At 40.0% G+C, this 24,996-nt stretch overlaps 3 protein-coding genes across 9 annotated transcripts; 1 reads left to right on the top strand and 2 right to left on the bottom strand.

The window, feature by feature from the left end:
• Positions 1-787: 787 nt before the first annotated feature.
• On the bottom strand, positions 788-11,672 carry LOC117785247 (serine/threonine-protein kinase 10). Of its 6 annotated transcripts, none has more exons than XM_034623172.1 (13): positions 11,464-11,671; positions 10,824-11,013; positions 10,197-10,668; positions 9,828-10,026; positions 9,458-9,768; positions 9,257-9,397; positions 8,101-8,176; positions 7,661-8,043; positions 5,341-7,602; positions 5,172-5,278; positions 4,965-5,097; positions 2,073-2,099; positions 788-1,800 (listed from the first exon to the last, which is right to left on the bottom strand). In XM_034623172.1, exons 3-13 carry the CDS (start codon positions 10,521-10,523, stop codon positions 1,651-1,653), a joined length of 4,116 nt encoding a protein of 1,371 aa, XP_034479063.1. In that variant the 5' UTR covers positions 10,524-10,668; positions 10,824-11,013; positions 11,464-11,671; the 3' UTR covers positions 788-1,650. The 6 variants fall into 6 exon arrangements, with proteins under 6 accessions (XP_034479063.1, XP_034479064.1, XP_034479065.1 ...); XM_034623173.1 differs by having other exon boundaries at positions 5,341-7,599; XM_034623174.1 differs by lacking the exon at positions 2,073-2,099.
• A 279-nt stretch (positions 11,673-11,951) lies between these two features.
• LOC117785250 (26S proteasome non-ATPase regulatory subunit 7) lies at positions 11,952-13,523 on the top strand. Its single transcript, XM_034623181.1, has 2 exons — positions 11,952-12,301; positions 12,359-13,523. Exons 1-2 carry the CDS (start codon positions 12,127-12,129, stop codon positions 13,207-13,209), a joined length of 1,026 nt encoding a protein of 341 aa, XP_034479072.1. The 5' UTR covers positions 11,952-12,126; the 3' UTR covers positions 13,210-13,523.
• A 923-nt stretch (positions 13,524-14,446) lies between these two features.
• Positions 14,447-23,819, bottom strand: LOC117785249 (sodium-dependent serotonin transporter). Of its 2 annotated transcripts, XM_034623179.1 has the most exons (8): positions 23,796-23,819; positions 19,686-20,210; positions 19,326-19,602; positions 17,055-17,265; positions 16,536-16,988; positions 16,183-16,477; positions 14,953-15,153; positions 14,447-14,895 (listed from the first exon to the last, which is right to left on the bottom strand). In XM_034623179.1, the coding sequence occupies exons 2-8, from the start codon at positions 19,887-19,889 to the stop codon at positions 14,650-14,652; spliced, it is 1,887 nt and encodes a 628-aa protein (XP_034479070.1). In that variant the 5' UTR covers positions 19,890-20,210; positions 23,796-23,819; the 3' UTR covers positions 14,447-14,649. The 2 variants fall into 2 exon arrangements, with proteins under 2 accessions (XP_034479070.1, XP_034479071.1); XM_034623180.1 differs by lacking the exon at positions 23,796-23,819 and having other exon boundaries at positions 19,686-20,220.
• Between the last annotated feature and the right edge of the window lie 1,177 nt (positions 23,820-24,996).

The following is a 24,996-nucleotide window of genomic DNA, read 5'->3' as shown; positions in this document are numbered from 1 at the left end:
CGGTGAGGAGGGGCGGGGCGGTATGAGTTTGCTTGTGCCCCAAGGGGACATTGGCTCAAGCATGCTTCTGCTTAACTGTAGCACAGTTGCTGTTTGTGCTCTTCATCAGCCTGAACAGGCAACAGAAAAAGCAACAGCAACAGCAGTGGCAACTTTTGCCTGTGAATGGGACTCGCAGGATGATAAAATGACGATGACTATGATGATGATGATGATGGTGGTGGTGGTAGGCATTGGCATGGGGTTTCAAGTGGTCGCTGGAAAAGCGCATTCTCACATTTCAATTAAATAACACCAAGAGCGTATTTGAATTTTTTATTTCTTTTCGCTTGTTTTGGTTTTTTTGCCTTGGCTTTTATTAATAGCAACTCGTGTCAAGTTCAAACTGTACAACAATGGGCAAGGCGCGGACCACAGACCGTGAGATAATGCGAGCCGGCAACTGACATCGCCAGTGGTCATCAAAAGCCCATGGGCACAATCCTAGAGTCGGCACACGCACATACACACACACATCTTTATTGTCTTTCCAAGTATTTTTATCAAAATGGCCAAAGTCAGCATTTATGCAGAGTAAACCGGACTGTAAGTTACCCTTTAGAAATTATAAATTGATTATCATTGATAAAAACATAAAAGGGTGGTTTTGGTCGTTTTCATTATTTATTTTAAATTATTCATATTTTTTTGTTGTTGATTTGATTTTCTTGGTATTAAATTTAAATTTATATATGTATATATAAAATATATAAGCATAAACGTTTACAAATATAAATATCTTTTATCATTCTCCTGCGGCATGCAAGGCCGTCTCTCTCACATTTCTCACACGCTTTATTCATTGGAATCGCCATCATCTAACATAATCGTAATTCAAATGTGCCACATTAACTTTTGCTAAACACTTTCTCTCCTACTATCTTTCTCGTTTCTGATGTTCTGTCATATGACAACATCATAATCATCATCATTTACTTAAGTTTTGTATGTCTGTATTGTTAAGTATACGCATAGTTGCTGGTTGGGTTATTCATAATTTATGAATATTATTCACGTATGTGTAAGTTTATATTTACAATAGCGATAAAGTCAACAAAAGATCTGTGTGTTGTTGTGTTTACTGTGTATTGTTTTTGTCTATTTGTTTGTTTGTTTAACAATTAATATATACTTATGTGTATACATATGTGTATAGAATATAATATATTAAGTAGATTGTTTGATGCTGCTCTTGATGTTCGTCTGCTGAGCAAGTTATAATTGATAGATAGATAGATAGATCGATATATATATGTTGTATATATACATATATAAATAGTTGCCAGTGTTGTATAACATTTAGACAGGACATTTACATAGTTATAGTATGAGTAATAGAATAATAAGTATGTAGGCTAAAATACAATGCAAAATAATAAAATTACGTCTTATGCTTAAGGTTAACGACGACACAAAAATATAGCTGGATTCGACGACGCGCTGCTTGGCATTCTCTATATATATATATATACTTATACGTATATATGCATATATGTATATTTAATATGTATATGTGAATTGGGGGAGGAAGGGGTCGTTAGCCTTAATGGATGGCTGACAATTGTTGCATAGCTGCTCCTGCTGCTGCCGCATTCGCTTTGACGGCTGTGTTCAACCCTCGGAATAGGAGCTGAGACTGCTGCGCGTCGAGCCCGTGAAATGATCGCGCTGCAATGTATCCGATGGCATAGAAACGATCAAGGCGCCGCCATACAAGGTTTCCATTTCATCCAGTTGCTGTGCAAATGTCTCCTCCAGACGCTGTTGCCAAATGAAATAGTCGGCAAATATAGTAAAAAAATAATTTGAGTTTAGTAATTTAAGAAATTCTTAATTAAATCAAAACATATTTAACAAAATACTTTAAAGCACACAACATCTAATGTGTCTACATAGTAAGTAAATAAGTATTTATTTATATTTAATATTTAGCATGCAAGTCGATAGTAAGTATATAGATAGATTTATATATAAATTATATTAAAGATAGATTGATAGATAGAGTTAAGAGCACTTTAGACTCATAGACTAACCTCTTGTTGCAGCCGCTGTTGTAGTTGCTTTACGAATAGAAGAAGTGCCGGCAAGAAAAGGTTTTTGAACATAATTTTGATTGGTTTGTGTTTTGTTTTATATGAAAGCAGCGCGTGGTTGGCATAGATGTTGTTGTTGTATGTGTATATGCGTGTGTACAGTGAAGCATTATGGAAGTGAATATTTTATCAATGTATACATATATATAATGTATGATTGTAGCAGTTAAGTGAATGCTTTGCATTTTGGCTAAGTATTATAATGTGTATATATTTTAATACTTTTTATCTTTCTTTAATAACTTTTTGAAATCTAAGTACTTTTCTGTATAATACTGCTAAATGGAATGCGATGGCTGCGGAGTTTGGCTTACCAAAAACAATTAAGCATTTGGCATTAATAAATAATTAAACAATTTATTTATTTATTTTTTAATAAACAAAAAAAAAAAGAATAAAGGTAATAAAACTTTGGCAAACAATTTGTAATGGCAATTTACAGCGTTTCGAAACGTGTTGAAATTAAATTGAAAATATCGATTAGTCAGAGAAATGTAGGGATAGTATAAAGTATTAGATTAGAAATGTGATATGTGTGATTAAGCACCGAAATGCACCAAAATCAAAGGGGAAATTATGAAGCGCAGTTTAGTTGTGTTAGTCAAAGTGTTTAGGAGACGCTGCTTAAATGAGGCGAGTGCGTAGAGTTAATAGAGTTTTAAGTATGCGTTAATCGCTGCTGAAGTGTGGCAAGTGTTGGAGCTTAGCATAGTTGTCCATCTATCTAGACTGGTGATATATCCTCATCCAGGCTAAGTTGCCGCTGCGAAATGCGAGGCAGCCTGTACTTGGCCGCATACAAATCATGATAGAAATCATCTGTGCTGGCAGATGCATTTGTCACACTCCCATTGCCGTTGTGACTGACGAGTGTGGGCTTCACCGTGGAGCGCAACTGTGGCTGCACCTCGTCCAGCAGAGCGGCAGCTTTGCGTCCGGCATCGAATATCAATTCCGCATCGCTGCAGTAACGTGTTGAGGTGCTCAGCTCATGCATATTGTACATGGACTGGGCACTGCTCAGCGAGGAGCGTCCGCTGCTGCGGCTGGCCAGCGAGGGACGCTTTATGGCAAAGGATGTAGAGTGCAACAGACGTTGCGTGTGGGCCGTGAGCACGGGACCCTCGTGTATGCGCAGCTCGACAGTGTCGTTGGCATCCGAACGCCCAAAGCGATTGCTCACCAGACCAAGCTCTTCGGGCGTCTTCGGAACTGGCGGTGTGCTCTGCCTGAATGTACTCATCGCTGGCTTGGCATTGGACTCCTCGGCGCTATTCAGTTGTGGTGTGCTTGTTACCACCTTGACCAGCTCATTGGGTGCCGGCATTTGGGTGATTAAACGCAGTTGACCCGCTCTTGGCATTGTGGCAACACTGGCACGTTTCATTTGCTCCTCGTTGCTGTTATCATCCTCCTCCTGCAGCACCAGATCGCTTCTCATCTGTGCTCGCTGCTGCCTGTGCAGGATCGGAGTGCTTGGCACACTGCGGCTCAGATCCGGCGCCGAGCCACGGAAATTGGATTTGCCACTGCCACTGCCACTGCCAAGCATTAAAAGCGATGAACGCGAACGCGGCAGCTGCTGCACATCGATGAATGTATTGCGTGGCAACAATCGCGCGGATCGTTCATTGAAGATGCCACGCAGACGCAACGGCAGCTCCACCTCAAGATTCTCAAACTCGGCGCGATTTGCAACCAGGCCATGACGCTTCTCGTGCTCATCTATAGCAGCGCTTATCAGGACATTCAGTCGCTGATTTCATTCGATTTGATTTTGATTTCGATTTGAGTTAAATTCAGTTGGTTAGCACATGCAAACCCGAGACCAGCCAAATTGGCCGATTTATTTGATTTTGTTAGTAGTTGGAAAGCACAGCGGTAAGCATTTGATTTGATTTTTAAACATTTGAATTAATTCGTTATATCGATTTTTTTTTTTTAGTTTTGTAGGTAGTATTTGAGTAGGTACAGTAGTAGGCCACCAAAGTGTATGCATTTGCGTGGGGTGTAAAGAGAGAGAAAAAGTTGATCAAAATATATAATTTGATTTAGTTGAGCGCGTTCATTGATTGGGTTCCTGCTTACTCACAACGTTCCACACAATAACCATAATCGCTTAATAGTTATTCTTTTTCACAAAGTAATTATATCGAAAAAAAGGAACACCTAATATGTATTTAATACAATAATTTAGGGGCAGATTTTTTTTTTTTCTAATGTATTGAAGTATTTTCTTTTTAAATTTTTATTTTATATCTTTAAAACTTCAATTGATGACAATAAATACATTTACTTCAGCTAATTGGATAGAAACTATATTAACTTGCAACCTGATTACTTTACTGATAAAAAGTCTATAAAAAAAATTGCTGATAACAGAGGAAATGCCAACTTTCAACTGATAACGTTCACTTCTTTTGACTGAGCAAACTTCTCGGTTATCATACTTTATCTTTACTGCAATCGCAAGACAAAACTGTTAGCCTAAATTTGTCTATTATTGCTCATCGCGTTAAGTGTGGGCGTTGTGAGATTTAGCGGAACGGGCGGGGCAGGGTCTGGTTTTGGAGTGGGGAGCACAAGACACCAATAATCACCACCGTTAACCAAAGAAATGTATAATTACAATCGTATTAAAATTAACTTAAAATCAATCAAATCTACGCACAACTGTACAAAAACACAAAAACACCAACAAAATGATGCGGATAGCTTTTGAGAAAACCAGCCTTGGGTTGGTTCGGAGGCTCAATGGAGGGGGAGGGAGGGGGGTCAGGAGCGGGTTGCGGATAAGTGAAAGCGTCACCTAACACTTTATAGGATACACACCTGTTTGCGTGGCACAAGCTGTTCGCGCCAATCTCTCAGCTCCGCCTTGAGACGTTCATCGATCTCCGAGAGCTTAGCATGCTCATGCTCCACAAGCGCCTTTCGTTTCTCATTCTGCAGCTGCTCCAGTTCTCTGTAAAGTCAAAAAAGAGGTAGGGAGAACGATAAGACAAAGTGCTACTTAGCTATCATGGACTGGAAGCTCACCTTATGGCGCTATCACGTGTGGCGCGAAGTTCCTCCAATTGTTTTTGATGCTTGACCTCAAAGCGACGCTCCTCCTGCATATAGCGTTTCTTCTCCTGCTCCTGGAACTGTTTCAGGAGATATAAATTTGTAAGACTTACTAAAGGCTGTTACTAAGTTTTGCACGCACCTTCTTTAAGCGATCACGCTCGATTTCTGGATCCAGATTTGTTGATATGCGCAACGATTCACGGAACATGAGGTCACGTGCCTTGCGTTCGGCTCGAATGCGCTTGGGAAGAGCACGCTTCTCGAGGGTCTGCTTCTTGAGCAGATCCTCCTCCTTGCGCAGTAACATGCGCTTGACTTGATCGAGCTCCTTTTCATGGCGTATAATCATCTGATGGCGCTGCATGAAGCACAGCTCCTTGACATGTCGCTTCGATAGTTGATGACGCTCGTGCAGCTGCTTCTCCTCCAGCTCCCAGAGCAACGCCTCACGCGTACGCATCGCATTCTGTTTCTGCTGCAAGAAATTGCGATTGATGGTGGCCAAATGATCGCGATGCTTCTCGCTGAGGCGACGCAGCAGCAGCTCATGTCGTTCCTTTAGCGAATCAAGGAAGGCGCGCTCCTTCTCCTCATGATCCAACTCCATGGCGGTGCGTCGCTGCTTGAACTCATCCTTGCGCTTGTCTTTGGGAAACAAATCAACCTCCTGCTTGAGCAGTCGAATCTCTTGCTTAAGATTCTCGCGGAATATCTTAAGCTCCTGCTCCTGCTCGGATCGTATGCGTTTCGAGGAGCTTCGCAGCTCATTCTCCTGCGTCTGCTCGGTCTTCTCAATCAACTGTTTGTGTTGTCGAGCCAGCGTATCCATATCGGCCTCATATGTTTTCTCTAATGAGACGCGCTCCTGCTCAAAACGACGATCTTGTTGCTCCTTGGCCAGCTGCTCCTTAACATACAGTTCAGTTTGTTGTTTTTTCTCCTGCTTCTGCAACATTTTGAGTTCGCGCAGCTCTTGTTTGCGGAAATCGTGATCATCATAGATGCGGCCATTCTCCTCATCGCCATAGATGACACGACTGGTCGTCGTCGTCATCTGCACCCCATCAATCTCAAATTTACGGGTACGTTTACGCGTCTTCTTACGCAAATTGCGCAGCTCGATCTCCTCCTTCGTGAGTCCACCAACAGCTGATGGCTTTACACGCGGCTTCTGACGTATAACAACCACGTCCGCCTCCTCCTCTTCATCGATGGCCTGCGGCTGATTATGATGATGATGATAATGGTTGCTGTTGTTGACCATAGAGGGAGGCGGTGGGGGCATCATTGACTGCTGCTTGTTATCCACCTCGTTGCGACTGTCCTGACTAGTGTTGGTGCCAATGCTGTCCGCATCGCCACCTCCGCTGCCGCCTGTGATCTGCACTTCCACTCCACGTCGTCCCCGCACGGATCCATTGTCACTTGAACCGGAACCAAGGCTGATGTCTGGTGAGATGCGTTTCTCTTGCTCTTGTCCTGGCTTGAAGCGATTCACAATGATGTTGACATCCTCAGGCACAATGCCATTAAGCTGCTGTCGTTTGCTGCCGCCACTGGGCTGTTGATGGCTGCTATCTTTCACCTTAATGACCTCATCCCCGACTGTAACCACAGAGACGTGGCTGGTGTCCATCAGCAGCAGTTGATCGCTGTGATCGTGACTTCCAGATGCAGTATTATAAGCCGAATCGTCATCCGCATACGAAGGACTCACAATCAATACTTCGCTTTCGTCCAGCTTGCGTGCATGGACAGCAGCGGATGCAGCGCCTTCTTGGCGCTCATTTACAGTCAGTATCATTGATGATTGCTTCACTTGATCTCCCAGACTGTCGTCCAGCGAGGGGAAGTCATCGTCCGTGGATGACTCATGCAGATGTGTGCTCTTATTCAAGTCATTTGACACAATGATGACCTCATTCTGTGCCGACTGCTGCGAGTTGTCAATAATCACTGGCGGATGCGTGCTCGTCACGACTGTGATTTGACTAACCGATTCCAGACTATTCGGCAGCACCAAATGCTGTGCAGACGATGGTGGTGCCGGTGGTGCACATGGCTGCTGCTGCTGACGCAATCTCGGAGATGCATCGCTGCTGTTGATGGTTATCAGCGAGGTGCTCGAGCTCAACACAGCGCCTGTTGCGCTACTCGAGCTGCTGCTCGATGCAACAGACTGTACAGATATAATGGATGAAGCTGTAGGCGATGGCGGCTGTGGTTTTGTCTCCACAATGTCCTGGCCAATGCTCACTTCAATGGCTGCTGTAGGCTCTGTTAATTTCTTGGGCGATGCTGGCTCAACATCCTGTGGCTGCTTTGCGATAGCAGCGGTTGCAGCAGCGACAACCGAAGGCGGTGGAGGCGCTTTGCCCTTTTCCTTTTTGACAAAGTGCTGCTGAAAATGACGGGAGTGAATTTAGGAATATACAAAAATTTATTTAGTGAAAACTCACCTTTTTGTCTGCATCCGACTTATCGCTTGTTTCTGTTGCAGCAACATCTTCAGTTGCCTTTGGTTGCGGCACAGCAGCTGCTTGTGGTACTTGCTGTGGTTGTGTTGGCTGTTGTTGTTGTTGTGGTTGTTGTTGCTGCTGTGGCGCTGGTGGTGACGGCGGCGCAGGAGCGGGCACTTTGGTATGTGGCGCTGTTGGTTCGGCCACTCCTGGCGCATTGTCCTCCTTGCTGTGGTTTGGTTTGTCTGGTGTTGTTGCTTTAGTAGTTGCTGTTGCTGTTGTTGTTGTAGTTGCAGCAGCTGCTGCTGCTGCTGTTGGTAGACTACTACTTGGATGGGATTGCTCTTTGGAATCCCGCGATATGGATGTAGGTGTACCTGGAACTGTTGATACAAAAAGATTTATACAAATATCACTTAACTTTCTGATTAGTTACTTACGTTTGTCAATGTCTTGGCTCTGCAGCGAAGCAGAGTCATCGTCCAGGTCGAGCTGGAGCGCCGAGTTGCGGGGTTCCTGTTTAAAAGACACAAAATACCAAGATTAGCATATAACTTAATAAGTTCTATATATTATTTATAGCTGAAAAGCTATCAGCTTAATTAATAACTGTGACATAAACAAAATACCAAATCAATATTTGTTGTAAACTTTTGCTGAATGAGTCACAATCCCAATAGACAAAGATAAGAACGTAGAACGTCAAATAATCTATTGTTCATAAAAAGGGCATACAAAAATGTTGTCAATAATTGTTGAAAATCAATCAAACTAAATACAAAAGCGGCTTAAATAATTCTCTTTATGACTGATAAACTATACTGGATTAAAATATCAAACACATCATCATTAAAGAAACTTATAAACATTTAAGAAATTCATTAAAAATAGATTGATAAACGAAGATAGTTAAAATAGATTAATCAATGAAGATAACGATTGATAAAGAAGTTTCATAGTAAACCGTTTTTATGATGTAATAAAAACCATATTATATTTATACTTTGTATTTTGCAATGTGATTGTGACCTATGAAAAAGCAAACACAATTAAAAAATGTCCACTTGAATATGAATTTATATTAAAAAGCAAGATAAACATTTGGCAATGCTGATAAAAAAATAAGTCGAATAACTTTGGAGCGTGCAACGGATGGGGGGATCGAGGGGTTTCTTTGCTGTAGAACGACTTACCAACCCTCTGATAGAGCGAGCGCCGCTTCACTTGGCGTTTAAGCTTCTAAATCAATTGCAGATAAACACACACAGAACAAAACAAAAATATACACAAAAGTATACAAAAGAAATGATAAGAACGCAAAATGGCCGACAATTGAAGGAGAGTTAAACAAATAAATAAATATAAAAAAGATTTATCACATTGTGCAGAATTTGTTGTTGGTTTTGTTTAAATTTGTATTTTTTTGTTTTTTTTTTTTTGGGCATATAAGACGGGGCGAGGAGGCAGCGTGTAATAGAGAAATATACAAAATATAGAGTTAGTGTCAATCTCTAGCTCTGGCTGTTTTACAGGTGCACTGTGCCGACAACAGGGAAAGTGGAGAGAGAGAGAGAATGTAGAGAATTTATAGCATACCTCAGCCTCATCATCGACGACCTCCTCGACAACCTCGGCCTTGTACTCGAGCAGCAGATCCTTAATGGGTTTGGCATCCAAATTGCTGTTTATAAAACCATGTTGCAGCAGCATTTCCGTTGAAGGACGCTGCTGTGGATCCTGTACATAATAGGTTAAGATTTAGTTTGGAATTACTTAAAGTAAGATATAACTGCGCACCTTGACTAAAGACTTTTTAAGAAAATCATTAAACTCCTTGCTCCATCTGCTCGGCTGCTCTAGTTTGGGCGGTTCGCTCTTTTGGATTTTGAGCAGGACACGCATTGGCGACATTTCGCTATTGGGCGGCTCCATCTGGGCCAACTCGATGAGAGTTATGCCGAGTGACCAAATATCCACCTTGTGATCATACGGATTATCTCGAAACGTTTCGCACAGCACCAGTTCGGGTGCCATCCAATAGGGTGTGCCAATGAATGTGTCGTGCTTCTGCATCGTGTGTTTATTTTTGGCTGACACACCAAAATCAGCTGGAAAAATAGTAAATGCAATTAGTTGGAATCCGACTAATTAATAGAATAGTGCTTACCCAGCTTGACGCCACCCTCCATGGTTAGCAATACATTGCCCGCCTTCAGATCCCGATGGATGACCTTGTTCTTGTGCAGAAATGTTAGGCCCTCGGTCATGTGCTTGCACACATAGGCAATTTGTGGCTCTGTCAGTGGCTTCTCCAGTTCCACCATGATGCTGTCCAAGGCACCGCCGTCACAGTACTCAATAAGCATCTAAAGATGGCAATAATAAAATTAATTAATTAAAATTTAAGTTAAATTTAATTATTACAAGTGCAACTCAATGAGCTTTGGAAAGGGGGGAACCCCGCTCATAAATCGTGACTTGTGAATGATTAGAAGTATACATACAGATATAAACAAATATTTGATACATGACTCACCCAAAGTTTGTCATCTAACGAGAACGCCTCATACAGCTCAACAATATTTGAGTGCTTTATCTCAGAGAGTATATCAATTTCGACCATGTGATCACTCAGATTCTCCTCATCCTCAAGAGTACACATTTTGGCAGCCGCAAATCGTTTATGCTCCTTGTGCTGGGCTTTGTAGACCTTGCCAAAGGCGCCATCACCCAATTCACCGACCATTTCCCAATAATCCGCCGGATCGGTGTCCATTTTGATGTTGTTGTAGAGACGTTTCTTTTTGGCCTCCCCGCCACCACCCAGGTGGAAGATCTTCTTCATGTTCGTTATGAAGGACATTTTGGGGCTTCTTCAACTTTCTTCTTCTGTTTCTTCGGCTTCAACTTGCACAAATATTTGAATGTATTTCTTGTGTACTTTGTTCTACATGCTGCAAGGAGCAGCGGCCACCGCCAGGTTAAACTAGATTTGTATTTGGTGAAAGCTGCATGAAAACAACAACAAGAAGAAGAACGACAACAGCAACAAACACATGCATCATTGATTGAGATTGAGCTTCATTGATTGATTGAGCTTTGTTAGCTTATTTCTTTTGATTTTTTTTTTTTTAATTTCTATTTAAACTCTCTTGTCTCTCACCTGCTTCTTCTCCTTCTTATTAGTATAAATGGAAATGGGCCAAAGCAAAGCAGCGAGTTTTTGGGTCGTGGGTTTGGCTTTGACTCGACTCTGCTTGGACTCGGACTCTGGCTCTGTCTCTGCTCGTCAACTGCTCGACGACCGCTTAACGCTTCTGTATGTTTATAATTTAATTAGCAGCTCTCGAGCTCTAATATTTGTACACCACATAGAAAGAAACACATACGAATGGCTGGAAAATGATTACAAACGAGAAAAGTAAAAGACGTAGACACAAAAAAAGAGCGTAAAACGACTGTCTGTGTAAGCATGCATGTTTGTGTATGTGTCTCTATGTGTGTGTGTATGTTTGCGTGTGCATTTGCATGTATGCGTGTGTCTACGAGCTGAATTTGAGTTGAGACTTGGGCTCTACTTTTTTTTCTTTGACACTTTTTTGGCACAGCCAGCGGCGTAGAGTAGCCCGAAAGGCAGCGTAATTAAAACAGTGCAACACAATTTGTAAACAACACGCGCACTCAAAGCCTCAGCCTCGTTTTATAGTTGCTCATTGATGATTACGCCGCGGCCGCCCATCAAACTGGGCGTGTGTGTGAAACTGTAGACGAACGCAGCAAGCGACGGCAGCAAAAACAATTACCTCATCGTCTAATCACATTCATTCTATCGTATCAGCTTGGCTACACAATACAAACGACAAACGCGCCCAGCAATTTTTAAAGCATTACTAAACTTTTCGCGTAGATAAAAAACGTTTTGCACTCAAATTGCTAATTGCTTCGGATATTTTGTCAATTTCTCTCGCGCATCACCAACTTAGCTACCTAAAGGTTGCCACCCTGTGCAAAGGCTGCCACCCTGCAAAATTTTCCGATCTGGCAGCACGTACTATTTTAATCAAATTTCAAAGTCAGTTGCAACTAGGAAAATTTACCTTTTAACTGAAATGGCAGCACTCGGTTTAAGGACGCTGCGGTGAAAAACAACGACACTTTTCGTTCACTGAACGAACTATATTAGGATTCTACTCACTGAACTAAATGACAGATTTAGTTCGTTCGCTCACTTTAATGATTAGTTCAATAGAACTTAATCCGAACGATTTGATACAACTCTCACGTCAAAGGCAAACGTCAAAGAAGAAGATTTTTTTGCTTGTCATTTCGGTGTTTCGCTCAATTTGTTATCCGCAACAAATAATATTTGTTGCAATTGTCGCAAGCACATAAAAAAGAACAGTCGAGCATAGTACGCTGTGCGTAGCAATTATTCAACACTTTTCAAATAAAGCCACAAATTCAAAATGCCGTCGCTGGAGGTAAGCGTAAACAAAGTGATTGTTCACCCGCTAGTTTTGTTATCGGTTGTGGATCACTTCAATCGCATGGGCAAAATTGGTAATCAAAAGCGCGTCGTTGGCGTTTTGCTTGGCTGCTGGCGCTCCAAGGGCGTATTAGATGTGTCCAACAGTTTTGCGGGTAAGCTAATAAAGTACAATAAAAGAAAAACACAAATTTAAATTGGTATATTTGTAGTTCCATTTGATGAGGATGACAAGGACAAATCAGTGTGGTTTTTGGATCACGATTACCTGGAAAACATGTATGGCATGTTCAAAAAGGTGAACGCACGCGAGCGTGTTGTGGGCTGGTATCACACTGGACCGAAACTGCATCAAAACGATATAGCCATCAACGAGCTGATTCGCCGCTATTGTCCAAACTCGGTGCTGGTCATCATTGATGCCAAGCCAAAGGATCTGGGTCTACCTACTGAGGCCTATATATCCGTCGAGGAGGTGCACGATGATGGCTCACCCACAAGCAAAACATTCGAGCATGTGCCCAGCGAAATTGGTGCCGAAGAAGCCGAGGAAGTGGGCGTGGAGCATTTGTTGCGCGACATCAAGGACACAACGGTGGGCAGTCTGTCGCAGAAAATCACCAACCAACTGATGGGACTGAAAGGACTTAATGCACAACTGCGCGACATTAAACAGTATCTGGCACGCGTGGGTGACGGAAAGATGCCCATTAACCATCAGATTGTCTACCAGCTGCAGGATATTTTCAATCTGCTGCCGGACATTACCAGCGATCAGTTCACCGGCACCATGTATGTCAAGACCAACGATCAGATGCTGGTCGTTTATCTGGCGTCCATGGTTCGCTCAATCATAGCGCTCCACAATTTAATAAACAACAAACTGGCGAATCGTGATGCTGAAGAGGGTAAGAAGACCATCGACGATAAGGATGTAAAGGATAAGAATAAGGATAGCAAGGATAAGGAGAACAAGGACACTAAGGATGCCAGCAAGGATAAAAAGGCAGATGAGAAGTCCGACAAGAGCAAGGACGATGGCGGTAAGAGTGCCAAAAAATAGGAGCGAAAGAAAAAACGGAAATCACGTCGCAAACGAAAGAAACCGCCGCCAGAGCCATAACAGCAGCAACAACAACAACAGTAACATAAGCGACAACAATAATATAAACAACTTTTGGCCAGCCTAAGCGGATCATGTTAAACATAACAACAAAATGATAGCATACAGATTTCTCTTCATAACACATACATGAATATCGTACATAGTTATTTATATATGGATAAACGCAGCGAAATCCTCCTTTCAATATTTTGTGTCGCTAACAATTATCAGCAAGTTGATGTAATTAAAATTTAATTAATTTAAAACTAAAATCGAAACTTTTACTTCAAAATGGAACCACTAATAGTAATTAATATCCAATATCCCCAAATTGAAAGAATATGTTTTTGTTTTTCTTATTTTTTTTTTTTTGGTTCTACCAAAATTATAATATTAAATTAGAAAAACAATTGTAAATGGCTGTTCTACAATTGTTTTTCGGAAGGTAACAAAAATGAGTAGAGTAGACTATTACATTGTACAGGGTATTTTAAACATCTTATGAAAACATATATCTTACGATAATGCTATTAAAAAGCATTTTTACCAATTTAGTTTCACAATATACATGACATTCGTATATGTCTGGGTACGTATTTAATTTTACATTGAAATAGAGCAGCTTGTTTTATATTTTGGAAAACTTCAATACCTAATTCATATTTGTTTGCAACGAATAGCAATTGAATATGGAAAATATTTGTTTAGGTATTATTAGTTTGCCGGTAATACATATGAATTATTAGATAGTTAGAAAGATTAGACGAGTATTTAAGCTAGTACAAACAATGAGTTTGGCAATTGTGCACTAACAATCAGTATATGATATTACAATTACGATAACTCTATAAGATAAATACTTGTAGTAAGAAAAAAAAACAAATGGTGAGTAATTGGCTTAAGTTTGTCCAAGTGAAAGCACTGCAAATGGCTGATTGCAGAGCTTTCTATTATCTTTTAACGGACAGCATTTCAAACCAACCACTCACTGGCCAGCGGGAACTTGAGCGGTTTGCAGCTGCTGATCCTCAGGGCGCAGTTATTTTCCTCGGCAGCAGTTGTTGGATTGCTTTGGGAGCTTTTCTCGTTGACCGAGCCGAGACTTAAACTATGGCTAAGACTAGCACTAGCACTATATGTAATAATATCATTCCCATTCCGTATGCCCGTGTGCGACATTGCATTCATATCCTTCTTGTTCAATTCCTCCTCTTCTGCCTCCATATAGCTAAGATTATTTGTGTGGTAAGCGTAGTAACTGTTGAAATCCATCATTTTATTACTGCAAATTTCAGTAATAGTTCCTTTAGTTGTTGTAGTAGTTGTTGGTGAAAAACGTTTACAATTTAAATTATAGGTATGGTTAGTGTGTCTATTCGAATGCATAGCATTGTCATGTCACACCGAAGTGCCCTGCTGACCCGGCACCACCGAACCACAGTCATTTTCGGGCTCAAATGACTCTTTCAATCGCTGCTTACAATTACCCTTGGAGACGATACAAAACTTGTATATCATATACAATGGTATACACATGACCGACGAACAGGTGACCGCCCAGCCGACCTGAAAGCTCCACGCCGGATAATAGTACTCTTCGCCCAGCATCTCCTTGTAGCCCAGTATTGAGAATATGAAAATAGTCTGCAAATAAAGTTCATTTTAAATAAAATTTCATGTTGCATCGAATCTTCCACTTACCAGCAGAAACACTGGACTAATGTAGGTCCAGCAGATGCGCCAGAATATACCCGGCTTAGAGCCCAGCATCTGCTCCACATCCGAGCTGAATCGGTCAACGCCATAGAACCAAAATACGCCTGCTGCCTCGACAAATACCACAAAAAGTATGGCCAGTCCGGGTCCATAGACATTCAAGAAGTTGACCAAAACAACGCCGCCCTGAAAATCACATGAATTTAATTAAAAATGCATATTTTGTATAATCAGCACTGATTAAAATAGACGCTTGCAAATAAAAAATTTATTTAAAACTTTTTAGTTCGAATTTAATCCCAAATCTTATCAGCAAGTCTTCCTTCCACTTTTAAGTTTGGCATTTTTTATTCCGAAATATTTTATTTCAATTATTATTATTTGTTTTTTCACATTTCTTTTCGTGTTAAAATAAAAAAGTATTAAAAAATGTGAACCACAGAAAACGACGTAATAAACCCCAAATGTTTGTCTATTGCCCCAAAATAAAATAGATGCAGTTATCTGCGTTGATTAATGCTACAGATAGAGTTCCGGTTAAGGTATTCATAGAAAACAGAAATGGAATAGCTTGATCCATTGACCGATACAGCGAGCTGAGTGAAATATAGAAGATACTAAATTACAATTTCAAATGTAATCAGACAAAGTGGCAAATGGGTGGCTAACCTGGCCGACAAGTGTTTGGCCAATAGCAATGGCAATAACAACACACAAAAGCCAATGGCAATTTAGTGGTGTGTGTGTGTGGGTGTGTGAGAGTGTGTGTGCTCCTTGTCCTGGCCAAAGCAAACAAGTGACCAACTGACAGGTGATAAAAATGCAGAAGAAAGCATAGAAAGAAGGGAGAGAGGGGAAGCGAGAAGGGGAACCCATTCGAGTTGAGTTGAGTAAGTATGTGAGATTAACTGAAGGAACGATAAAAAGCACTTAACATGGCAATCCATCGTTTTTTGCTTCAACTAAACTGGCATATTTAAACAGGTGTCTGTCTGTCTGTCCAGATCCAAGTCCAAGGCAGCCTCAAGACAATCGCAAGTCATGTTAGAGGAGCTGCGTTTAATGAGGCATGCAACACATTCCACATGCATATGAAGGAGTTCCTGCCACACTCACACCCTGCCACCCTGCCACCCTGCCACACTTAACAGTTAATTAAACGAATCACGCCAGCTGAAAGATAAGCGATAGATGGACAGGCGAATAGTTACTTACATAGGTCATTGTGGGCAAGGCGCAAAGGAAGATGAAGGCGAGCAGGAGGAGAACGAAGAGCTCACGACGCCTGCCAATGGCACGAGGATACTCATCGCACAAGGCTGTTATCATCGCCTCCAGACCGCCAAAGGTGCTGTCCAATCCCAGGGTGATGAGCATTAGGAAAAAGATGATGCTCCAGAAGACAGAACCGCTCATCGTGGCTATTGCCTCCGGATAGACAATAAAGACCAGGCCCGGTCCCTCTAGGCCAACCTTATCAATAGACGTCTTCTGCACATAGGCCATGTAGCTGGAAAGTATTATCTATAGAGAGAGATACTCATATTTTTATTTACAGCTCAACTTACCCCAGCACTGAGAAGATGACAAATCCAGCCAAGAAACTGGTTAGACAATTAATGCTGCTGGTTATCAGCGCATCCCTATAGCAATTATTATTAAACTTATTATAGCTGGACAAGGCCAAGAGTGTGCCGAAACCAGGACCCAGTGAGAAAAAGATCTGTGAGGCCGCATCAATCCACACCTTGGAGTTCTTCAGCTTATGCCATTCGGGTGTCAGATAATACTTGATACCCTCATCGGCGCCAGGCAACGAAACTCCACGCACCAACAATATGATGAGCACCACATATGGAGCCAGTGCCGTTACCCAGACGACCTTGCCAGCACTACGAACTCCCTTCCATAGGGAGAAATAGACGAGCACAAATACGCCAAATACGCAGAGAGCCAATGTGGGCTTAACTGGACCCATAAAGTCCAAGCCATTGGCCTTGTAACTCTCCAAAACTCTACGTCTGCATTGTAATTACATATTTAGTGAACCTAGAAGCTGATGATTTGATTTCAGATTTGAAACTTACTCAAAAAACTCCTTGGCTGGCGATGTGGCCAGCTCGGTGAAGTTCTCGCTGGTGACTGGCATACAGTTTAGCGTGTTCCATGGATTGTCACACGACGTCCATGGCAATTTTGAGGTAAATGAGGCGAATAGATAATAAACAGCCCAGCCTATAATCGTGTTATAGTACATGCCCATATAAATGTCGATAAGGCAAATCGCATAGCCAACACCTGAGAACATTACAAAAAAAGACTCTCTTAGATTTCTATAAAATACAATCGAATTTCTATCGCTCATTTAACTTAAGACTTTTATTAAAAAGAACGATTTTCGAGATAACCTGTTAAATTTTGCCAAACATTTTATATTCATATATTGAAAGATTTCATATTTTTACTGTAAGAACAGAAAACTTTAAACGCATTTATTGCAAAAATTTATATTTTTTTTTATAATGAGAGTCCTGATTATTACCATTTTATAACTACTATATTATAATTCAGACATCTAAATTAAACTTTGTACATATCCTTTACATATTTAACCTATTTTTTGCTTTCTTTTACCTTAGACAAAATTTTAAACTATACACGATTTTATTACTGAATGGAATTTGTATTGTTTTTTGAAATCCTTCATAACTTTTTACCTCAGAAACTACAATATCTAGAGATATTAATCTTAAATATCTGCATTTTCCATTTAAAGTGCAATAGTTTAGGGCAGTTTGAAATACCTACAAAATTCCCATTCCTCTGTCAACAGGTAGTCATAAAGTGTGTGTTGTTTTGTGTGTGTGTGTGAGTGTTTCTGATTGTGTGTGTGAGTGCAACATGGGAATGCCAATCTCTGATTGATAGCGATGAGAAAAATTATCATCAACTTCAAATATTCCCACGTGACATATTACACATTTTTGCTTATTGTCACGGACAGACGGACGGACTATGGAAGGAATAACTGCGATGTCTTTGGAGGCGACTAAATGCGAGCAAACATACACCTGTCCCCCCTCATCCTTCTGTTTCACCTTCTCGACTTTTGCCACAGTTTTTCTTGATGATGCCAATAAGACACGTCACGTGATTTTGAGTCGGTTTGCCGTTCAGATTTTCCCTTTTTGCTCACAGATACGGGTACGAGAAATTTTCTTAGCATTTTCCATTTTGTTCAGATTGCTATTCATTTTAATCGCCTGGCAGAAAGTTGGCGCAAAGGTTTTTCCAAGAGCAAACACTTGTTGAGCAAATGATGACTGCCACAAAGTGATGTTTGCTGTTCAGCTGGCAATGAAGGGGATGAGGGGTAGGTCCCTGAAAAGCGGCCACTGACTCAGCAAACTTAACTAAATCAGCCCCAGTTGTGGGGCAAGTTTAAAGCGCTGTCAGCCGCAGGATAAATCTCGTATACTCGTATCTATAGATTTTATATGTGTATATGTTATATTTTCATTTGGCAGCAAAAGCTGAACGAACCCATTTTGTTTGCCATTTAATAAAATTATCAACTTGATACACAAACTTTGAGACTTCTTGTTCATCCGCCTATCGAGATAAGTCAATTTTAGGAGACGCCTTGTTGACAATTTAATTACGAGTTCATATTGCGCCTGATTTGTTCGCTATTCAAAAACAAATTTCACTTGAATGCGGCATTAATTGTTGCAACATTTTGACTTGGCTTATCTCGACTGAGCCAACGGTCTCTGTCTATTTTCTGTATCCTTTTCAGGTCCACTGATAATGTCGCCAACACAAGAGCAGCAAAACAATAGAAGCAACGCTTTGAGACAACTGTTGACCACAGGCTGCGGGTCGCCTAACTCCGTATAAACCAAATGGACAAGGCAGAGATTTGTTTTGAGCTGTATTCAGCTATTATCACAGTTTAAGCATCAGAAACAAGCACTCAACATGAAACATAAAAATTTGTTGCATAATGGCTTCATCATGTGTACGTATACGTAATATTTAAAGTGCTTATATACGAGTATATAAATATTATTACATTTAGCTGCTGGCATTTGACTCTGCAAATATTAAACGTTTATTGCCTGCTTAATAGATTTCAATATGCAATTACATTTTATAGCTTTTTTTCTCTCGCGATTTTAATTCAATATTTGTGATTCATTTATCTGAGTTTATGAAAGCTGTAATCATGAAAATCAGGTGGGAAAGACAGGTTGCCTTAAGGTATTTTGTGTGTATATTATTAGCAAAAATAAATGTGCCCATATTAATTTATAACTTGAAAAAATGACACAAAACTACAATGAAATTTTACTCACCTTTTAACGCCGGACAAATGCGCTTCCAAATGCTGAGACAACCGCAGCGATGAAACTGTCCCAGGGCCAACTCCATATAGAATAGGGGCAGACCGCCGAAGATAAGGAAGATGCAGTAGGGCACCAGAAAGGCGCCTCCTCCGTTCTGATAGCAGATGTAGGGAAAACGCCAAACGTTGCCCAAGTCCACGGCAAATCCGATGACGGCCAACAGAAACTCGGCCTTTTGGCCCCAAGTCTCACGTTGTCGCTCCGTCACGGAAACAACCAAAACGCGCTGCAACAATGAAAGGCAGAAGGAACCTTTTAAAGTTGCACTTTGATGGAACAGAAGAGGAAATGAAATGGTCTTTAACTTACCTCATTGTTGGCTAAACGTGGCGCCAGCGGATCGGTGACTTTGGCAGGTGTCGCATTGTCGCCGTCATCCTCGTTGGAGTCGTCCTCGTTATTTGGTGACTCCTTGTTGTTGCCCCAGGGCGTGGCCTTCGATGTTGCCGCCATCGATGCCGCCGCATTGTGGCCAAACTCGGAGCTATTGTTCTTGCTGCTGCTGCGATCCATCTTAACACTGAGCGTTCGAGTCTCTGCTTGTGCCGCTTGTGGGGTCGTCGGGACCGAGTACGCCGATCGTGGCACTAGCCTTGTCAGCCGTACACTGCCCTGCACCACGGGATACGTTTGCGACTGTGCCAGAGCCAGAGCCAATCTCGGGCTCCCGCTCCCCTATTAGCCACTCTCTCGTTCTCGGTATCTGTCCGCTTTTCCGGCCTCCTCTAACGTCGTCTGAGCGTAAAAAATTGCATTTCCTGCTCACTGTTTACATAATGGCTGATACATCGTTGTAGCGCCTGACCTTCAAACTGCAATTGCGATTGCCATTAACTGAAAGCGGTTAAGGAATTACTCGTGACTTCAAACGGTAGATACACGTGTACAACTAATGAGGCTCCTCCCAACTGCTGTTCACAAACAGAAACAAGGAGCTCACTTTGCCACTGGCATTACATGTGCTTGAAATTCTTATTTTAGGGAGCGAAAGCGGAGCGGTAATATTAGGGTGTATCAAGGAATTAATAAGAAATTATTTCAATATTCATTTACAAAGTGGTGTGGCGAAAAATATAGGTATGCTTATGAATTCTTATTCGATGCAGAGAGAGTAATATAAAGATGTATTCAAAGATAATTTTTTTTTGTTATTAATTCAATAAGTTAATTTACTATGCCAAAAGATAATCATATTTCGTCTAGAGGCAATAATATTACGCAGTATCAAAAAATTACAATAATATACAAAAAAATTTATTTTTGGTTAGGTAATCGGTAGTACTCGTATTAATTTGAAGAAGTATCTGTACAATTTACATGAACCAATTTAAATAATTCATTAAATTTATTAACCCGACATTTATTATAGAATCGCTTTTTCATATGTTCCTACTACAGTTACTATCAAAAAGATATACGTTGTTTTTTATATATTTTTTAATTTTTTGACTTCTGTCCGCAAGGAGTTAAGGGTCCTTTCGAGACAACTATTCTCACAACAATAACATATTATTTTAAATAACCGCTTTGTCCTCTGATTCACTACAGAAGTTTTTAGAATCATACTTCATTTATGATAATCTAGTAAATAACATAACATATAATTTTAAATAGGAAGTTATTTTTTTGTAGTTAGTTAAACCACCAATTTTAATATTTTTGAGTTGCCATTGAGTGCCCCTGCCCAGACGTAGGCATAATACGCACATATGGGCAACATGTATTTGTTTTCTCGGTCGCATCGGATTCCCCGAGGTGTCCTTTGTCTGGTAATCTATGGCTCAGCGACTGGGCCAAAACGCGTTGGCCAACGGCAGCCAATTGGTGCGCATCGCTGCATTCTCCCTTTGACCAAATTGACGACGTTCAATGTCAATGTTGTGAATCCTTATGGGTTGTCCTCGTATGGAATGTATGGATATTGTTCGGCTTTTATCAGTTACAGTTACGATGCGTGCACAGCCTCCGGCGGGGATTTCTGAATTTTTTTTTTCTTTTTTAAACTATTGTGTATTGAAATGTTACTTTTAATGTTTATTTTGATTGCAGCGATTTAAATTGCCTGCTGATGGAATTTTTAAGCTCTGCCAATGTTTGCATAGGACGAAATTCAAACCTGTCTGAAATTGAATGCTAATTTCAAAGATGTTTTCCACATGAATTGCTAGGTGAGTCGCAGTAATACTCGCATTTGTTATTGCCTTTGACTTTTTAATTACAATTTAATGGCATGAATGTTTTGCACCTGTCGCATTTGCCGCAGATAGAATATGAAAGTAAATGTTGAAGCTGCTTCATTGGAAATGCTGATAAGGCGACAAACAGCACAACGCAAATTCTAATTTCAAAATAATTAAATGTCACTTCGAGATACGGAACAAATTTCACATGTGAATTGCAAATTAATTATCAATTTTAATTGTAGATATCAGGCAAACAATTAAAAGAATAACAAGTTAAAATAAATCAAAAAGATAAGCGTAAAGATAAAAATTGTATCTTAATCAAAATAATTATTTAATGAACAAATAGAGATTTGATTTTATTTAAAATATATATCTCACCTAATTTTAGTTTAAAAATATGTTTATTAACTTTTTTTACACAATTTACAATATCCACAAGTGTTTTAAAGCCAGCATTATGCAACACTATAGTCTTGTATTTTAAATAAAATTAACTTGATAAAATGTATTTATACTTCACTATCACTATTTTACTATTACTCTTGAATTCAGCAAACTTGAGTGGCGCGCGCCGCTTCGCTGTGGCGACTGGTGCAAATGCTAGCGAGGCGTCTCCTTTTATACGCAAGATGCGCAGCCCGAGAAGACATCGTCGATTCGGCAGGACGACAGGACCGAGCCGAGTCCTTGTCGTAAGTCGGTTAAATATGCGGGCTTTGTGGTACTCTGAGCTGGACAGGTGAAAACTGTAACTTAAATTGCAACAAACTGTTGCTTGCCACAGTTGATAGAACGAGACAGGGGCAACTCAGAGGGCGGCAGCGTGCTAGTTCGTGTGTCAAATTGACTGTTGGTATCTTGTGCAAAGGTAACTTTTGAATAATAATAGCAAAAATATATTATAAAACAGATCAATCGCGTTGCTTAAATTTGTTTTCATAAAATATCGACAACTCAAGTCTAATATGATTCTGCATATAAATTCGAAACGCATTTTCAAAATCTTCAAACTAGCATAATTGTTAAATTTCATCCAATTTCCATGCGGAATGTCAATTTAATCATTATTTGATCTCTATTTTGATTTTGCATCAAAATTGGAAATTTCAATTTTTTTACCATCACTGTCCATTTTTTCCATACTTTCCCTTTGACACTTTTTCAAAAACTTCAAACTGGCATAACTTTGTCAAATTTCATCCGATTTTCAAGCGGAATGTCAAATTTATCATTATCTGATCTCTATTTTGATTCTGCATCAAAATTGGAAATTTCAATTTTTTTACATCACTTCCCATTTTTTTTCCATACTTTCCCTTTGATGCATTTTCAAAAACTTCAAACTGTCATAACTTTGTCAAATTTCGTCCAATTTCCATGCGGAAGGTCAATTTTATCATTATTTGATCTCTATTTTGATTCTGCATCAAAATTGGAAATTTCAATTTTTTTACCATCACTGTCCATTTTTTCCATACTTTCCCTTTGACACTTTTTCAAAAACTTCAAACTGGCATAACTTTGTCAAAGGTCATCCGATTTCCATGCGGAATGTCAATTTTATCATTATTTGATCTCTTTTTTGATTCTGCATCAAAATTGGAATTTTCAATTTTTTTACATTACTGTCCATTTTTTCCATACTTTCCCTTTGACGCTTTTTCAAAAACTTCAAACTGACATAACTTTGTCAAATTTCGTCCAATTTCCATGCGGAAGGTCAATTTTATCGTTATTTGATCTCTATTTTGATTCTGCATCAAAATTGGAAATTTCATTTTTTTTACATCACTGTCCATTTTTTCCATACTTTCCCTTAGGCGTTTTTTAAAAAACTTCAAACTGGCATAACTTTGTCAAATTTCATCCGATTTCAATGCGGAATGTCAATTTGATCATTATTTGAGCTCTATTTTGATTCTGCATCAAAGTTGTAAAATTCATTTTTTTTTCATTTTGCACACTTTTTCCGTGCCAAGAAAGTCTCCAATTGGATTTGTAAACTTAAAATTTTTCCAGTGTACTTTTACTAAGTATATTATAAATAGCAGTTCGAATTTATCTATATAAGCCACTTTTCTCACAAATTATTATCTTTGTATTAATAACAGTATTAATCACTTTCATAAATTGATAGATGGTTGAACTTATAATTTCTATAAATTTTAATTATAGAACAGAACATTTACTTTTTGATTTAAGCGTTAGATTTGTTTGGTTGACTTTGGCTTACATCGGAATTGCCTTATCACATGTCTTCCAAGAATAAACTCTTTACCATTCACAAGCAAAAACAATAAACTTTGTTAATTGGTTTTTAATTCATTATACGTGTATCTTCATTTATAACAATGCGAATTTTCGGAATGTATAATTATTCACTAGTAAATATTGAGAACACGCGCAGCAGCTCTTTAAACTATCTCGACATGCAAATCAGTTTAATTACTGTTGCATTATGTAGAGTAGGGAAAAGAGCGACACGGAACGACGACTACGGATGCGGTATCTGAGAGATACTGATTGCGCGCGAACTGTGCAACGCACGTTTTATGTGGTTGAGGTAGGTGAGATCCACAGTGAGAGGATCTTCAGGTTACCCTCGAAAGCACTTGCTCTCCCACTTTTGCTCTCTGAAGCTTTCAACCATCGACTAAGCTTAAAGCTGTGACGTCACGCTCACTGCGCTTTTTTACTTTCGCTGGAACAATCTTTTATTCATTCCAACATTATTCAGAACTTCGCAAATGACGATGATGTTATTGTTGGTTGCTGATCTCGATGTGGGATGCGATTAGACATTGTATCTGTCAATGGGCATTAAGAGCGCAGTTTTAATAACTTGAACACAAGCCGTTTCTCATTGACGATTGTTGTGCTTGTACCAAGATGTGCCGCGTCATCGTCTGTGCCTTTAAGTCTGTTCATTTAAGAGCTATTTCACGCCCCGAAACTTGTATGTATAACAGTAATCCGATATAGAATTTCCTAGCCAGCATCAACGACCACAAACAACTTATGTACATACGTCATCGGTGGGAAGGTAGCTCACGAAGATTAACAGAAGCAGTTGCTGCAGCCCCGTCTTACATGTTGTTGAAATTATACGCAAAGACAATTTACATTCCACTTGCTAATTAAGAGTCACAAATACATTTCTAGTTTGGGAATGTATAGATTACATTCTACATTTTTGTGTTTTTTAATTCGAGTTTCAATAATGGCGCCATATAAGAGTAGCCTTCAAACTGTATGTAAAGTTAACATTGATAGTTAAGCATAACAGAGCCATTTTGAGTATTACAGAAACAGCTCCTGACTTGCCCATGCTATAGATGTTGCCACACTGTTGCGACCAGCTCGGCGCGCGTTTTAAATTTACAAGAAACAATTGTTAAAAAAAAGCAATGAAACGGCAACTTTTTTCGATGAAA

Source organism: Drosophila innubila (genome assembly GCF_004354385.1).
Source record: "Drosophila innubila isolate TH190305 chromosome 2R unlocalized genomic scaffold, UK_Dinn_1.0 1_C_2R, whole genome shotgun sequence".
NCBI classification, from domain to species: Eukaryota; Metazoa; Arthropoda; class Insecta; order Diptera; family Drosophilidae; genus Drosophila; species Drosophila innubila.
Note: the sequence above shows the minus strand (reverse complement) of the source record. Positions and strands in the feature narration are given on the sequence as shown.

What these genes read in the sequence shown, in the direction of transcription:
- LOC117785247 (XM_034623170.1), bottom strand. Translation starts at nt 10,523, where the DNA reads ATGTCCTTCATAACGAACATGAAGAAGATCTTCCACCTGGGTGGTGGC. An exon ending in GAGCCAAGACATTGACAAAC is followed by an intron (nt 8,044 to 8,100) that starts GTAAGTAACTAA and finishes TTGTATCAACAG; the next exon opens with TTCCAGGTACACCTACATCC. An exon ending in AGCTTGTGCCACGCAAACAG is followed by an intron (nt 3,889 to 4,964) that starts GTGTGTATCCTA and finishes GAATGAAATCAG; the next exon opens with CGACTGAATGTCCTGATAAG.
- LOC117785249 (XM_034623179.1), bottom strand. Translation starts at nt 19,889, where the DNA reads ATGGATCGCAGCAGCAGCAAGAACAATAGCTCCGAGTTTGGCCACAAT. An exon ending in CACGTTTAGCCAACAATGAG is followed by an intron (nt 19,603 to 19,685) that starts GTAAGTTAAAGA and finishes TCATTGTTGCAG; the next exon opens with CGCGTTTTGGTTGTTTCCGT. An exon ending in TTAGTCCAGTGTTTCTGCTG is followed by an intron (nt 14,896 to 14,952) that starts GTAAGTGGAAGA and finishes CTTTATTTGCAG; the next exon opens with ACTATTTTCATATTCTCAAT.
- LOC117785250 (XM_034623181.1), top strand. Translation starts at nt 12,127, where the DNA reads ATGCCGTCGCTGGAGGTAAGCGTAAACAAAGTGATTGTTCACCCGCTA. An exon ending in TGTGTCCAACAGTTTTGCGG is followed by an intron (nt 12,302 to 12,358) that starts GTAAGCTAATAA and finishes GTATATTTGTAG; the next exon opens with TTCCATTTGATGAGGATGAC.